General features: G+C 38.8%; 1 protein-coding gene across 1 annotated transcript; it reads left to right on the plus strand.

Annotated features, from left to right (window-relative positions):
- Positions 1–3,327: 3,327 nt before the first annotated feature.
- On the plus strand, positions 3,328–15,508 carry SYT4 (synaptotagmin 4). Its single transcript, XM_019531824.1, has 5 exons — positions 3,328–3,404; positions 3,716–3,848; positions 6,674–7,488; positions 9,067–9,187; positions 12,020–15,508. The coding sequence occupies exons 2-5, from the start codon at positions 3,815–3,817 to the stop codon at positions 12,325–12,327; spliced, it is 1,278 nt and encodes a 425-aa protein (XP_019387369.1). The 5' UTR covers positions 3,328–3,404; positions 3,716–3,814; the 3' UTR covers positions 12,328–15,508.
- Positions 15,509–16,596: the final 1,088 nt, after the last annotated feature.

The raw sequence follows: 16,596 nt of genomic DNA on the forward strand, positions 1-16,596 counted from the left end.
GTTTGTTCAAATGATCTCCGATGTCACAGTTTTCTGCAGGAAAAGAAGATTATGATCCACTCTAGTTAAAGTTAGAGCTCATACAACATCAAAGAGTTCTCAAAACTCTTGAAATTCAGCATCTTACCTATGCTTTATTACTTAGTTTCCTACTTTGGAGAATCTTGTCTCTATAACCCAATTTTCCAAGGTGCTGTGCAAGTGTTTTGAGGTCAAATGCCAGTAAAGGCCTCACATTCCATATCTGGAAAAGGGGGTGCTGAGAATTTGAGGTCACTTGAGAATGTGAAACTCAGTGTTTAGCTCTAGGGGGAATAATAAAAAGATTTTGCTGAAAGAAAGAGGGACTGTTTCTTGGCCTTCATCTCATACACATAAATTGAGTTTTATTTAAATAATGGATGCTGTTTTTTTAAGACTGGCTTTTGAAATATGCAAAACATTCATTTATTCTTCTCTGTCTATGCTCTTATGACTGAAAAAAAGGGTGAGTGTCTGTTTGCAAGTGGGGAAGGCAGCAACAGAAACCATATTTTCCAACCCCAAATGGTCATTTGAGGCCTATCTGCTTTGGGAAGTGTATGGACTCTGTTGCTTAGCAACCACCCTCCCAACTCTCGGCAGCAGGAGGGTGCTGTGAGCATACATGCGCATTGATAATCTGTTTTCGAGACCCACAGAAGGCTCCGTTGTGATGCAGTCAGCTAGATTATATTTCACAGGAAATCAATTCATTTTAACCCAGTGCTATGGGCAAGCTTTGAAGCAGTTCTTTGTAACCTTGCACTAGGAGCATCCCTGTATGTTTTCTTATCAAATGAAGGGAAGGCAATGTTGCCTGAGAAGAGAGTTCTCTCTCCAATGTTTATAAATGCTATTACAAGCTAAAACCTACAGTACATCTTCTCGGGAAAGGGAGAGAAAGTGCTCATTGCTTTGGGTGGGGCTGAGCTGATATATAGACATTTGAGCAGTTAATATAAACAAGGGTCAGGGCAATATTTTCTTCTTCCTTTTCTATAAGTACGCTGTAGGGATAATGAATTGATTTGCTATGTATGTAGTGTGCATTTGTTCACATAGGTGCATCTATGTGTGTGTTATTCTGTAGGCACTGATGGATCCAAGGTGTACACTAGATGGTGCTTGCACAACACAGGGAACAAACACCACAACTATCTCAAGGTTTAAGGTTTGCCAGCCTCCCATGGCTCGATCTCTAGCTATTTTGTGATGCACGTTCTGGTCTAGCAGGCTGAGCCAGGTAATTAACTAAAGAAGTGTTGTGAGTAATATGAGTGATGGCTGTTTGCTATGTCACAGAAGTGGCACATTATGGAAATAAGGAGTTGCTTATCTTTATGCAGATTTACTGCTATGTTGCAAGGTGATATCTCTATTTATAACTATATCTATCTCCTTGCAGTACAACAGTCTAGTACTATGTACGGTATGGCAAACTGGGTAGTGATTTAAATGCCAGCTATAGTGTTTTAACGAGTCCTGTAGACCCAACCCTAAGATTTAAAAACATGGATAGAGTCTATTTACTATATGGCTCTACAGCATAAAGCACAAAGGGACCTTGATTTGATTATTCTTTCATATTATCAAGATGTACATGCAAAACCATCATCACCATCATTTAGAAGAAGAAATAAGTTGTTTGACCATTTTTTAAAATGTGGCTTTTGGAGGTGGGGGTGAGGAGTGAAATTACCGTATATTTTGTAGAGGAGGGTGGGGAGGAAACTTCCTCTTTTACTTCATTTACCTGTGTTGTCATTCAGGGAAAGAGAGTGCACATTGAAGAAAAGTGCTCCCCATAAACTATCAGACTCCTTGCAAACTGTGTAGCAGCTTTTTCTGCAGGGTATCTCCAGGATAGCATAATTTTAGAAACATGAGGGGGGTAGGAAACCCTTGACAGTCATTAACTGACACTTCTGTGTGCTCTGTATTTCCAGTGTGGATCAGCAAAAATTCTCCTACATGTACAGTAGATACAGACTGTTAACATTTAAGTCAGTGATAGCGTCCATATGCTTTCCATGGTATTGCATATAATGTGTCTGATTTTGTTTATATGGTAATATTAATGAGACTGAATACAATAATAGAACATACCACATATTGATTTCTGGTTTGTTGTGGTAAAACTACCTACCTTTTACACCATTACACCTTATAGTAATTTATATTCCCAACTAAATTTATTAAATGGCCCTTTATATTTTCATCATGGAATGGAGTTAAATGGTCCTAAAATCAAATTAAGCTACTTTCCATTTGGACAAGTTTGAATTGCAGATAGAGGAAAATTGCAGAAAGTTAGTGTGTATTGTGGGGAGTTTTCATTAGGTAAAGGAAGCATGGAGAAGAAAAACCCTCGCTTTACCTAGAACGTTCCAGTCTTTGACACCCAAGCAACCAAGTTGCATTGCCAAGATGAGACTTTTGCATCTTTCTAACATCAAAATGGGTTGAAGTCCAGAGGACTTTAGGTGAAATGGGAAAAACAAGGCAAATCTCATGATGGTGCAAATTATGGAGATGTGTCTAATCTTTGACCAGATCTAGGAGCATCATAGTGATGGATGGCTACAAGCATCTAGCACAGCTGCTTTGAAGCCCACCAATACTAAGCTTTGTAGTAGTAATAAAGCTACATGCTAAAGGTGCAGCATGAACTGTTGATACGGTCTCTCTTTAAACAGAGGGGTTGTTTTATTGTTAAGTTGTGCAAGGAGGATGTTGGATCCAAAAGTTGTCTGGATCCAACAGCATGCAGCTCTGCATACAGGCACTTGCAGCGCTGTCATGCCTACATCTGGATATGTTGTAAAGAAGCAACATCTACACCTCTCTTCCATGCAGGCATTAGGGTTAGGGTTGGGGGATCCCAACTGAGGAAACCCAGTGGGATTCAGGTGCCAGACACAAGGTTTGCCAGCACTGCTGTCTCAAAATTCATGTGAGTGTGGGTGTTTCAGTAGCAGGCAGGACTTAACTTGGTCATTGCAATCTGAAAGGATTGGACCCCCAAATCCACAGGATCCAGAAGGATCCAGGCAGATTTCTGCTGCTACACAGACTCCAGGGAAGGTCAGGAGGGGAAAAACACAGATAACCTTGTGTTTCCAAGAGGGGGCTGGGAGAGAGACTTTTAGTGACTCAGATACCCTCTGCATAGCCTATCGGGAATGCTTAGGGGAACCAGTCCCTGCAATTGGAGCTGGGTCACTTGAGCCTAAGGCTTTGCGCCGCCTCCACCTCCTGGCTCTTTGCAAAGCAACTATCAAATACATAAATAAAGACTCTCTATTGAAGCATCTGCTTCTGTCTCTCCCAAGGACCCGCTCGGCCAGAGGAATTAGCAGCTCTCCCTGTGTCCGATGGAGAATGTGAGCTAATCTCCTGCAGCAGAGCAGTTAAAATAAATGATGAGTGTGTGTTGAATCCCCAGGAAGGAGGGGGTGGGGGGGGGGCGAGGGTGCTGATTTCAGCCCTGTAGCGTCAGGATTGCGTCAATTTGGGTTTCAACCACGTCTTCAGTCTCGGTGCCGAGCTACTCAGAAGAGCCAGCACAGGAAGGGGGCTGCAAATCACTGGGCAAAGGGGAAGGCTAAAAGCTCCCTCCCCTTTCCCAGCCAACCTCCTCCTCCTCCTCCTCCTCCTCCTCAGCCTTCCCCATCTTTCATGTTTGTGTTTTCAGCACGCCGGGAAATAAGGAGCCCGCGGATCCGTGCGAGCCGGGAGCCGGGCGAAGCCGGGGAGGCGCCGTGCAGCACCTTGGACAGCGCACGCAGCAAACATGGCTCCGATCACAGCCAGCAGGGAGGAATTTGGTAAGTTGTCCCCGGGCAGCCCCTGCCCCCCCCCCCGGGGGCTTTGCCCTCATGCGGGGGGGCTCGGGAGCGACTCCCTCCATGCAGTGCCCCCGTCTGCCCTGCCTCAGCTGCCTAGTCCCCTTGACCCGTTTTTTGCTCCCCGCCCCCCTTTCAGAAGTTTGTAAGTGTGTCCCTTTCTTCCCCCCTGTGTTTAAGTCCATTCCCTCCCCTCCTTTTTTGAGGCCTCCCTTCTTTTCTTCACCCCCAGTTATGCTCCCGAGTTGCATAATGCTCATCTATCCCAATGGCAAAGATTTTTTTTTTTTTTTTTTGCTTTGGCAATAGCTGGCACTTCTGTTCCTTGTAAGAAGAAGGACTCGTACACCCCCCCCCCCCCCCTTTTTTTTTTTTTTAATTTTAGTTATTACAGTGTGGTCTATATTCTTGTTTTCACTGCTGTTTGCTGTGAGGATGACTATATAGTATACCGTATAGTCATGCTGCTTGTATACTGTAAGAGCATCCTGCTCTTTGGGTTAAGCTAAAGTGAACCGGTTACTAGTATCGGAGGATAATAATGATAAAGGGGGGGGAAAAAGTTCTTGGTCATGCCATTTTTCTCTGTTGAATGTTTTCTGCTTATTAACTTTTAATAGAGGAGAGGTGTTGCATAACAGGCCCCCGGATGCATTTGTGAAAGCATACATATGTTTTCTTTAACTGGAGTTGATAAAAGGCAGTGCTTCTGAACTCTGTTTTATAGCTGTTCACTGTAGCCAACATTGTGATTGCTTTAGCACTAGTGCAGATCTGGAGGCACTCCCTTGTTTTAAATGAAGCCATGCCAAATTAACTGGAGATAACCGAGATCAAAATCTGCCCTAGTCTTAATGGGAAGCATTACGGGGCAAGCCACCTTTCTGAATGGTTGGGGAATTGATTTGCCATATGAAAACAGCAACAAAGGCAGGTTGTAATCTAATTGGCAGTAAATGTACAGCAATTTTAATACTATCTCCTCTCCGTTCCCACCCCACCCACTTGAGGGTTGCAAACTACATTTGTGATACCTTGCTCATATGATGACTCACTGAATGGAGATAACTGATATCTTAATCAGTAAATCGGTCTTATCCATACTTTCAGGAGATTTAGATATTATGTGTATTAGTGCTTTCAGATTAACCATTAAAAAGTGATTGTTACAAAGTGTATAGCTATGCAAACTGATACCCAGAATCCCCATAAGCCTTGCTATTAATTTGGAGCTCATGTCTTGCTCTATATAATTCCTATTTCTGCCTCCTGAGGAATTGTCTAAACTCGGTGCCATGTGCTTGACTATATTTTAAATTGAAAGGATGATACAGAGTGTGAGTAGAAGGAGAAATGACATGGATATTGTTAGAAGATATGGATCACCAGGCCTAACTCTTTATTTATTGGGAATTTATGCCTTAATTTCTCTTTGTAGTGCTATATTTTATCAGTTCAGTTAAAAAGCAAAATAAAATAAAGGCATGTCAGTAAGTGAAAAATCAGTTCCTTTTGCCTAGTCTGTAATGGGCTCATCCATACCTCTACAAAGATAGTTTTGCACTTTCTCCTCCAGAGGGGCTTGTAAGCATTTGTTAGAGAACCAGAACTCTTAGATAAAGAACATGATTACCTGTATGCATAAGCAATGTCATCACATGAATATTTTACTAGTCTCTTTCTCTTGCAAGGAACCAGGATCTGACTCTGATTGCTCCATGGTGGGAAACTTAAACTCACTTACTAATCTTACTTATGGACAAAATTGGATTTCTAATTAGTGGTGCTCATTTGCCCTTTCATTGCATGGTTATGAAAGGCTAATGATACTCTATATGCAACTACTGTATCTACATGCCAATTGAGGTTGTAACGATTGCACTGCTTCCCCTTTGTAATGCAGTTTTCAGCAGCAGGACTCATATGAATGTGGGAGAAAAGTATTTTTTTAAATGTTTTGTTATATACAAAAGACATTTTGCAAAATAAATGCAATCCCTCCTTCAAACGCACTTAACCTCCCTGCCCCCTCCCCATGGCTTTGTTTCATAATCAGGTATATTCAATACTTAATGGGTACCAGAGATTGAATTTTCCTGGGTTTCAGTTTGACTGTGTATGTATCACATACAGTGTGAAAAAGGCTTTATCTATATAGTTTTTCTACATTTGCTCAAAGGACTCACTCCTGCAAAAAGCTGAACAACCCCCTAAGAAACTGTTGAATATTATGCCCTTCCATTTAACCCAGCATCTCTAGAGGTATTCTTTAGCCTTTTAAATGAATAAACCATGGATCATTAAATTCATAGAACACAGGGGGGAAATATGAAAAGTAGACAATGTATTTGTAAGTAATGTATATTTAGGTTCTATTTTAACTAAGCAACAAAGCCGTATAGATTCAGTTCTGATCCTTTAGGACTGAGCTGGAAATGTTAAAACAGATGCAGTTTTTCTCCACGAGAACAGCAACTGCACAGGGGGGATGATCCATTTCAGAGTAATTATTAATTAATTTTATTACTATTATTACTGTCATACTGTTCAGCCACCCCTCCCCCTCACTCCCTGTTTATGGAAAAGTACTACCAGGGAGTCCTTGCAATGTGTCTACTCATTTATACCTCTAGGTGGCATTAAATTTGTACAGATCCTGTGCAATACCTATAATGAAAAGCATTACAGTCTGCATAACTTGCAGCTATTGACGTCTCTTTGGACTTTTTTTTAAAGAGAAAAAAAGTAGCATGTTCAATCTGAAGCACTGATGTTTACCTGTTTGTTACTATTCGTTTGATTTGCAGATGAAATTCCTACAGTGGTTGGAATCTTTAGTGCATTTGGCCTTGTCTTCACAGTCTCCCTATTTGCTTGGATCTGCTGCCAGCGCAAATCATCCAAATCTAATAAGACCCCTCCATACAAATTTGTCCATGTGCTGAAAGGGGTTGACATTTATCCAGAGAATCTCAACAGCAAGAAGAAGTTTGGAGCAGATGACAAAAGTGAAGGAAAGAACAAATTGGTGATGCCAAAGAATTCTCTGCATCTTGACCTGGAGAAGAGAGATCTGAACGGCAACTTCCCCAAAACAACACCCAAAATCCAGAGCTCCTCAGATCTTGAGAACTTGAGTCCAAAGCACTTTACAGAAAGGGAGAAAGATTCAATATCTCCTGATAGCTTAAAGTCCAACATGTCACTGTCTTCTGAAGAGAAACAAGAAAAGCTAGGAACTCTCTTTTTCTCTTTAGAGTACAACTTTGAGAAGAAGTCATTTGTGGTGAATATCAAAGAAGCACGTGGGTTGCCAGCAATGGATGAGCAGTCAATGACTTCTGATCCCTATATCAAAATGACAATCCTACCCGAGAAGAAGCACAAAGTGAAAACCAGAGTGCTGAGAAAAACCTTAGATCCAGCTTTTGATGAGACCTTCACATTTTATGGGATCCCCTATAGCCAAATTCAAGATTTAACCCTTCATTTTATGATCTTGAGCTTTGACAGGTTTTCCAGAGATGACATCATTGGAGAAGTCCTCATTCCTCTCTCAGGGATTGAGTTGTCCGAGGGAAGGATGCTAATGAACAGGGAGATCATCAAACGCAATGTTAGGGTAATTTCTTTTCAATACTTTTAGAAGAGTTGTACCCCTAGGAATTATGTATTTATTTATTTATAATTTTACTAGCATCTTGGGGGAAAGGAGTTCATCATAAAAGTCATTAAGAAGCTTTCTTAAAGGTAGCATGGGGAAAGAGCTGTACAAGGGCAATAGATTAACATTGAAATAAATATATTGCAAAGAATTGCTAATGGATCAAATCTTGCCTATTTGCACTGGTCTGGTTGACTTCAGTGGGACTACTTAGGTTAGCAGGCCCTGCCTCCCCTGACACATGTATTAGGATCAGGATGCCATCTCAGTATGGCAACAAGAACATGGAAAGTCCTCCCTCCCCCTCCCCACTCCCCAAATACTTTACCTCTCTATTAGAAAAGGACAATCAGAGCTTGGGTCAAAGCTCATTTAAGTCAATGAGAGCTTTTTGATTGACCTCAATGAACTTTAGAACAAGCTCTTCAGGAAGAAAACTGTATTTGAACCCTGCTGTAAATTTTATCTTTGCTTGCATCATTTAATGAAAATGATAGTTGTTTGGCATGTTTATGCACAATCATTTTCTTATATCTTAAGTATTATGGCACAAGCTGAAGGTCTGGTAGTTATACTGAAATGAATAATAAAACCAGTGGGCCCAGCGTTTCACCTTATATTTCCTATCTCCTTATCCATTCCTGGAATGAAGAAAATATTTCAGAACAATCACAACAGAATTGTATCCATCAGCTCTTCCTAACAATTTGGCATGTGTATTGACTTTAAATGTAATTGCTTTCAAAAGATCAAGCATTAGATCAAATCACATTAATGTCTACCGACCAATATTCCTATCAGCAATACCATTATTGTAGAGCCTAATGTTACAGCACAACAGTTTTGTAATCAGCTCATTGATACTCAGAATATGAGAATGGTTAAGCGTTTCTCTCACTTTTTTTTTTAATTCTTTCTTTCCCCTCTGCAAAGTGAACCCACTGCTTTTGCAATTTCAGATCTAATAATGATACAGCTAGGAAAAAAAGAGTCATCTCATCATTATTCTGTTTAAATTATAGTCCTTCAGAGAAAGCGTTAGGAACAAGATTTCAATAATAGTTTGAGTTTGCATTTGTGGTAAAGGTTTCTTTGTAGATTTTGGTGAATGATACGTTTGATTTTTGATATACGTTTTGTATTTTAGTTCTGCTTAAGATTTTTTTTTTTTTGCCCAGAGATTTATTTCCTGTGATTAAGGGATTTTTAAATAAGGTTTGTTCTTTAATAAAACTTGACTCTAGGCAAACTAATATAACTCTTGCATCTCTAAAATTAATGATACTGTGCCAATTCATATTTTCACCTTGCTTTGTTCTGATCAGTCTATTAACAAGTCATAAACAGAGTTATGTAACCAGACTGCACAGGACCAGATCTGCTTGCACACAGCAGCGTAACTCCATGATGACTGCATCAATCTATACTAGCTCAGGATGTAGTATTATGTGATTTTCTTTTTAGTTTAGTATTGACTGCAATTTCCAGCTTGACCAAGATAATTGCTCATAAAGATCCTTTTATTCATTTCCTTAGAAGTCATCTGGGCGTGGAGAATTGCTGATCTCTCTCTGTTACCAATCTACAACAAACACTCTGACTGTGGTTGTTTTAAAAGCTCGGCACTTACCCAAATCTGATGTCTCAGGATTATCAGGTATTGTCTTTACAAATGAATAGGAAGGCAGTAAATAAATAAGTCTAAATGAGGGGGTTTCAGATCAAAGATATGCATCACCCAGGTGCTCATTGGCCATGGCCCAATCTTACTTTTTTTACACAGCCTAGTAATGCTTTAGGTTACATATGTTATAACTTTCTTTCTGTATAGCATGGGGCATAAAATCAAAAAGTTGCTATCAGTTGCCAAAAAGGAAATCTTTGACCTAGTCAAGTCATTGCTTTTGCCATTGTCTTTAACAGGATTCAGCTAATCTCACTGTCAAGTTTTGTTTTCAAAGACTCTGGGAATTAATGTTGTATTATAACTAGCAAGTACTTTACAGAAGATTACTAGCAAGCCAGCTCCTCTGATGGTGTGATTCAGTATAAGCAATCAGACTAGTCCTATTATGCAAGTTTATGGTATTTGCAATATAAAATTATGTACTTGCCATTTACTATAAATAATTTGCTAAAAAGTCATTTGTAACATGACATTTCTATTTTGTAATGTTTGTGGGCCGTACAAAGGAAAAGCAACTTTTGTACTTTGTTCTCATGGCCTTATTTTGCCTTTTTTTTTGTTCTGTGGAACTGCCATTGAGAACACGAGTAGGCTTTATATAAGGGATTGTATATGTGTGTGTGTAAAATATGTTATATTATAAGATAAATGTTGGACATGATTGAGTTAGAGCCACATCGCTCTTATCTAGGCTCTGAGTTCATGTAAGTATTGGGTAATTAATCCCATTGCACCGATGATATAAGACCTGATGGAGCTGTGAGTTCATCAGCAAAATGAATTAATCACATCCCTGGTCTCCTCCCATTGGCTTCACTGAGCAGGGGAGATGAGAAAATAAACTGCTGTGATTTTCTGAATGAGAGCAGTCCTTTGATCAGATTAAAAAAAAAATTAAAAACAAAGAACTTATCTTTAACCTCTCAAGCAGATTGTCTTAGTAGCAAGGCCTATGTCTCCCTTCTCCCAGGGGAGTGCCTTCATCACTGGAGGGAGTTGTGCTTCCTCACGTTGGCTCTCCTGGCTCCATGCATGCTGCTATCCAGTGGACCAGGCCAATGCTGATGGTGCGTGCTAAGCATACTAGTCAACTGACACCTCCTTTTTTTGGTGTTCTGGATCCTGAGTGGACAGAGTTATCTAATGCACGGCCTTAAATCCAGCACCTAAGTTTGAGGAGGGGTGGAAGTGTGGAAACACTCCCCTGCTTAGCATGTCTTCTTGGTTAGTTCTGGCTCTGCCCTTGCTCAGCACCAAGGCACTCCGGATGCTACACTGATTGCACATGGATCTTTATATAGATCTTAGGTATCTGACCTTATGCATCGAGATCACTCTTCTTGGGCAGGATGCCCACTCTTCAGACATGCTTGCCTAAATCTGCACACCTACAGGAGCAGGCTAGATCTAACAGTTTAGTTTTACTTGTGGCTAAGAGGTGGGTAACCCGCTAGGCTTATCTGCTCAGAGGGTGAAAGCAGTATGCAACATTTTGATAGGCCTTGATTTCAAGGTATAGAATTTGGGGGCAGTGTTTGCATTTTACCAGGTGAAGGCAATAATACAGGAGTATTATTCAATAATAGTTCATCATGAATATAAAAGAAGGAGAAAGAGAAATACACTTTGGACATGCCTTAGCCCCATCATATAGCACTTAGAAAGTGCAAGAGGACTTTTGTCTAAGAGTCTTGCAAAACACTGTCAGGCCAAATGGAATTAAAAAATATCTTCATGACCTGGGTTTTTTGGTGTGTGTGGTGGGGGGGGTTGTGTGTGTGTTTTTTTTGTTTGTTTTTTTTTTGCTGTTTGTTTGTTGGTCCCATCAATCCTAAGTATGGCTTGGTTTTAGGGTCAATTTTATTTTCTGATCAACTCCAAATACTTCTCTTATTTAGGTTCTTGCATACATAGAATAATGTGTTCCATTTGGATCAGTAAGTATTAGTATGCATTGCACCTGGGTAAATATGAGAAGGCTTTGGAACAGCTTCTCCACTGAATTTGCATTAGTGCTGACCTAGCAGAGGTGGGGGATTTTCAAAAGTGCCCATCCAAACCTGCTCATATTGAAGCCAGTAGTGTGACTTGCACTGAATCCAGTAGAAGAAGAGCTTTGCCAGAGTTGAAAATATTGAGTGGGGGGACACCTTATGTTAATTTACAGGATTCAATTTATCTATTTATACTAGAGGGAGGTAGTTAGCTTTGTTAGTCTGAAGTTAGGAAGACAGTATGGGAGATGACAAGAATGGCACCTTATGAACTAACTCATTCAGAAAGGCATGAACTTTCCCAGGCATATCCAATGAAGATTGTAGCAAGTGACAAAGGAGTCTGTAACCTATGACAGCTCATGTTCTCCAAACAAGTTAGTCTGTAAGGTGTTATCCTGTGCTACCTTCTGCCATTTCTATTAGCTGATGGATTCTGTTCCAGTTCTAGATAGCAACCATAAACTTGGGGAACCTTGGCCTTGTATACCATATTAGCAAACAGGCAAATAAAGCATACATAATAGAGCCTTAGATATGATGCTTACCCATTTTCCTTTTTTTTCCAGTCTCAAAAAAATGACAACCAAGTTATTTGTCTTATCATTTATTTCCACTTAGGTTTTTCAGCTGGGGACTTTATTCAACAATGTTTCCTTGTGACAGCCTTTTGTTGTGCTGCCATTATATTGGCAGAATGTGGGGTTTCCCATTCATTTGCTCTAGGAATTCTTGTTGGACAACAATAATCATTAACTCAGCCTAATTTTCTCATGTTCTCCTTCCCCCTCCCAATTTGTCATTCCAGATCCTTATGTCAAGGTGAACCTGTACCATGCTAAGAAAAGAATCTCTAAAAAGAAAACCCATGTGAAGAAATGCACCCCCAATGCAGTATTCAATGAATTGTTTGTCTTTGACATTCCTTGTGAAGGCCTTGATGACATCAGCATTGAATTTTTGGTGTTGGATTCTGATAGGGGGTCCAGGAATGAGGTCATTGGCCGATTAACCCTGGAAGCTTCAGCAGAAGGAACAGGTGGAGAGCACTGGAAGGAAATTTGTGAATATCCTAGGAGACAAATTGCCAAATGGCATATGCTCTGTGATGGTTAGCAGCTTAGAAATGGGTTGGAACTTAATAAATATTTCCATAGGCAAGGAGCAATTTTCTTTCTTTGCAATGTATAATTACAGGCTTGTAACAACAAGACATTTTTTGTTAAGACTGGATTGAATTATCAGAAGAGAAGGTAACTGAATTTTCACATTAAACAAAATTGTTTCAAATCCATAGGAATTTAGCATAATTTATAGTGATTCATATTTTGCTGGAGTCTATATAGCTGTACACTTCTGAAACAGTGTAAACTTCAATAAGAACAACCACCCTTTTATGAATAACTCATGGGAAATCCTAGATTGCTGCTATCATGGAGAAGATTATAACCTCATTAATATATATTGCTAGATCTAGGAATAGCTACTTGGATTTTTCATTCTAAAAAGTGGGGGCAGGGAGGAAAGTGAGTGGGAGAGAAAGTTCCCTTGGGTTAACCTTGTATCAGAAACCTTCTCTTATGAAAATTCAACCATCTTTTCATAAATTTAGGGTATTCCTGTTTTGATCAACCCAAAGACTGAAGAAATTTTCAACAACTGGCTTTTACATATCATATTACATCATGTGCAAATAGTTGTTCTATGTGTGAAATATTGTATAATCATTTGTGTTTGGGATTTTTTAAATAAAATGGCATTTTATTACAATGGATGGAATAAATACATTCTAAAAGTCAGTTAACAAATCAAAACTAATAGTTTTACCAAAAGGGCTTGGTTCTAGGTGAGTGAATGTGTCCCAATATTGTTAGGATTTGTGATTTAGGTATAGCCTGCAATTTTTCCCCCCTGAAAGGTTATACACTGAATATTTCTAGCCAAGGTAAGGCAAGATAATGCCATATAAGGGATATTGCAACAAATGGTCTTACACCTATTTTAGTTGACAAGGCTTAGTGGTGCTTAAAAAAACAGTGTTTAAAATGTGTTTCTATTCTACTTCATTGAACTAAAACAAACAAACAAAAAACCCTTAAAAGTTTTTTTTGTTTGTTTTAAATAATAAAAAAAACCCCACTACCAAATATTGTATGACAGGCAACAAAATCCTTTCCTGCTTAAATATACTGATGTAGTTAACTTTATGGTCTGAGTAATCTTGCTAAAGTCAAGGGGGATAGTCTAGCACATGCTCAGATGTTTGCAGGATCAGAGACCAGTTAGCATTATAACTCATGCTATCATGTTAGATGAATTATTTTGAAGTAGCACTTCATTTAATTTTCATATGTATTTATGCCTGACTGTATTGAAAATTGTAGGTGGAGGGAAATACCACCATGAATTCATAGTGTGCAACATGTATGTATAAAGTGATTTAAGCTGTGCCAGAACAGGGGAATAAAGTGTAACATAAACTGAACAAGTATAGACATAAAACGTTTGAGCCTTGTGAAACGTATTTATGTTTGTACCAGGTACATTTTAGACTGTCAAACTAGCACAACTGTAAGCAGATAGTTTGCTATTGGGTTTGTACAGTGATTTCTGATACAGTGTTGTCTAAAAACATAACTTTAAAGTCTTCTTGAATCACCAGATTTGTAAAAAAAACCCTATAGACATGTTAGCAGTGGAAACTAAAGAGGATTCAGAAGTGCAGGGTCAGTTTTTGATATTTGTACTCAGACTGCATATATTTACTTCATAAATAATCCCATTGAAGTGAATGAGACTATTTATGATGATGATTGAGTGTGAAAAAGGGTAGTAGAATGGGTGGATGAGAAAATATTTTGAATAACTGATACTGAATGAGGGTTTCAGCAAGTGAAAACTCCTGGTCTTGTTCAATTCAACCAGAGTTTTGTTGGGAACACAATTTGACCATAAAGGGACACGTGAACAGAGGAAGCTGGAATATGAAATATGCAAGTAAGAAATAAATATTACTGGAAGAATTGCTCTTTCAGGTTTTGTGTCAGTAGTTTATCTGGTTTTTGAGAATGTGTTTGATATTTCAGTGTTTATAAAGTTATATAAAAATACATTTTCAGAACAACCTATACATGCTTTTTATGACAATACTCAGTGTAAAAAAAGCAATTGCATATTGTATGTCTAAAAGAATAGAATCTTTTTATTATTATTATTATTGTTTAGACACTGCTGATCTACTCAAGTGCTAGATTTTACCAGTTTTGTTCAACTACGGCAGGATGCAAAACCCACTGAAGTCGAAAGGAAAAGCTTCCATTCATTTCAATGGGCTTTGGATCAATGTCGTAGAGTAGTAGTATCTTATTCCTGAGCAGTTCCTAGCAAAACCAGTGGAACTCTTGATGTAATAAGATAATATCCAATGTAATTAAGGATGATAGAGCCTAGCACAAAGGTAGCAGTATCATTGCCTAGATTACAATACCCTATCTCATGTTGAAAAAACCTTGCACCATGAGTGATCCCACTCAAGTAGGTAGCGTAAGGGTATAGTACAAACTGGCCTGTAGATAGCACTTCTTTGAAAATGCAATCAGTTGATCAGACCCATAAATTTAGAGAAGACACAAATCCTTGCATTCAGAAAACCATTTTTAACCTAACTATAGGCTGTGTGATCATCTCTCATTTTTGCCATCCAAAGGGATGTGGCCAGAAGAATGTTGTTTTTTTTTTTTTAAGTTTCTATAACAACCTGAGTGTTAATATTTCTACTAGCTAAATGACAGTTACTGGTGGGTGGGAACAGGGGAGAGGGAAATGAAGCATTTTTTATTACATTGAAAAAGTTGTAAATAGGATTTTTGGTTTTATTTTAAAGAAATGTTTAACTTGGAAAGTTAAGATGACTTGAAACACATCTGTAGACCAGACAAGGCAGGAATGGGCATAGTTCTGGCCTGAGTTTAAAAAAAAAAAATGTTGTTTTATAAAGTATTCAACTCTCAATGTGAATATCTTGAGCTCTGTTAAGGATACTGTACTGTATTAAACATGTAAAATAATGTTTGTCTAAGTAGCTTACAACAAATTTTAAAAAGCCCTGAATGGGAGGTTATCCATGTTTGAAGACCTGTTGTAACTAAATAACTGATTTGTTATGATGTTGTAACTTGATAGTATTTGAAAGGAAGCATGGTGTATGAGGTTTTGTAAGTTTTTTGTGCTGGCTCTGTATGTTGTGCCATGTATGTAAGACACGAATAAACTACTGCTCATTCATCCCATCCCAACACCTAATATCCCATCAATGTATGTTTTCTATAGACTTCCTTTGTTCTGGGTAAGTTTTTAACCTTCCCTCAAACACTGCTGACAGAAGATAACTCTTTTCTCTTTTCAAATCCCCCTTGCTACCTCACAATAGCATTAGGCTAGAGTGACTTGAGAAAGAGAAATTTGTCCCCAAAAGCTTATGTAACATCTCTCCTAACTATGCAGTCAGTCAGTAAAATATATCACCAGAAAATCATTGCCTCATGTACTTTAGGTTAGACTAGTTTTTCCAAAGGTATTTTGTACTTCACATGCCCTTCTTTCCTAACAAAATTATTCCAGGCTGCCTTTCTTCTGTATTTGTTTAAAGTAAAATATGTGTTTGAGGCTGCTTTCCAACGTGGGGCCTGCCGGAGAGATTTTGGGTCTAGCTTTGCAACCCACACATTGAGTTTAAGCAGTAAAATACCCATTTTGTGTCTCATCTGGAGCAGTTGGAAAGGTTTTACTATAGAACAGTATCTTTCCCATTCTCTCTACCTCATTGGCAGAAATAAATGATTACCTATGGAAGAAACTGTGACTCAGAGGTATAAGTCTGAATCACACAGCCTCTTAGGGCTTCTCCTAGCTACATTTCCTACTGCTTATGAAAAAAAAAAATCCTTGAAGCTTCCCTTGAGGCTGAAGACTTTCCATTTAGTTACAGAAAAGCTACAACACAAGCAGTTCTGGGGCCAAATTCCTTGCATTTCTTGAGAATGGAAAATGGTACCCTGGCAAAAAATCCTTTGAGAGTTGTAGCAGCAAATCAAGCTGATATCTTTTGTCATTTTAATACAGATGCCGATTACTACCTACAAAATGAGATGAGATCTACTAGGATCTGGACTGTAGGCACCAAATTTTATCTTGCCAGCTATCAAAATCTTTCAGTTGTTATTGCTCTGGGTTAATTTCAAGCTGGTAATAAAGAAAGGAAAAAGGTTTTGAGCATGTCAGCAATCAACCTAGCCGCCTACTGCCTCATCATTCCACACCATACTATGTCTTGCTCGCTTTGGATTAAAAAAGCATTTTTCATCTTACTCTGACACGTCAACCAAT

The sequence above is a fragment of the Crocodylus porosus genome, unplaced genomic scaffold, assembly GCF_001723895.1.
Source record: "Crocodylus porosus isolate Cpor-Errol unplaced genomic scaffold, CroPor_comp1, whole genome shotgun sequence".
Lineage (NCBI taxonomy): Eukaryota > Metazoa > Chordata > Crocodylia > Crocodylidae > Crocodylus > Crocodylus porosus.

Bases quoted from the DNA above. Each gene is read 5' to 3' on its own strand.
- SYT4 (XM_019531824.1), top strand. From the start codon at position 3,815: ATGGCTCCGATCACAGCCAGCAGGGAGGAATTTG. The intron at 3,849-6,673 runs GTAAGTTGTCCC...TTTGATTTGCAG, and splicing joins AGCCAGCAGGGAGGAATTTG to ATGAAATTCCTACAGTGGTT. The intron at 7,489-9,066 runs GTAATTTCTTTT...TCATTTCCTTAG, and splicing joins TCATCAAACGCAATGTTAGG to AAGTCATCTGGGCGTGGAGA.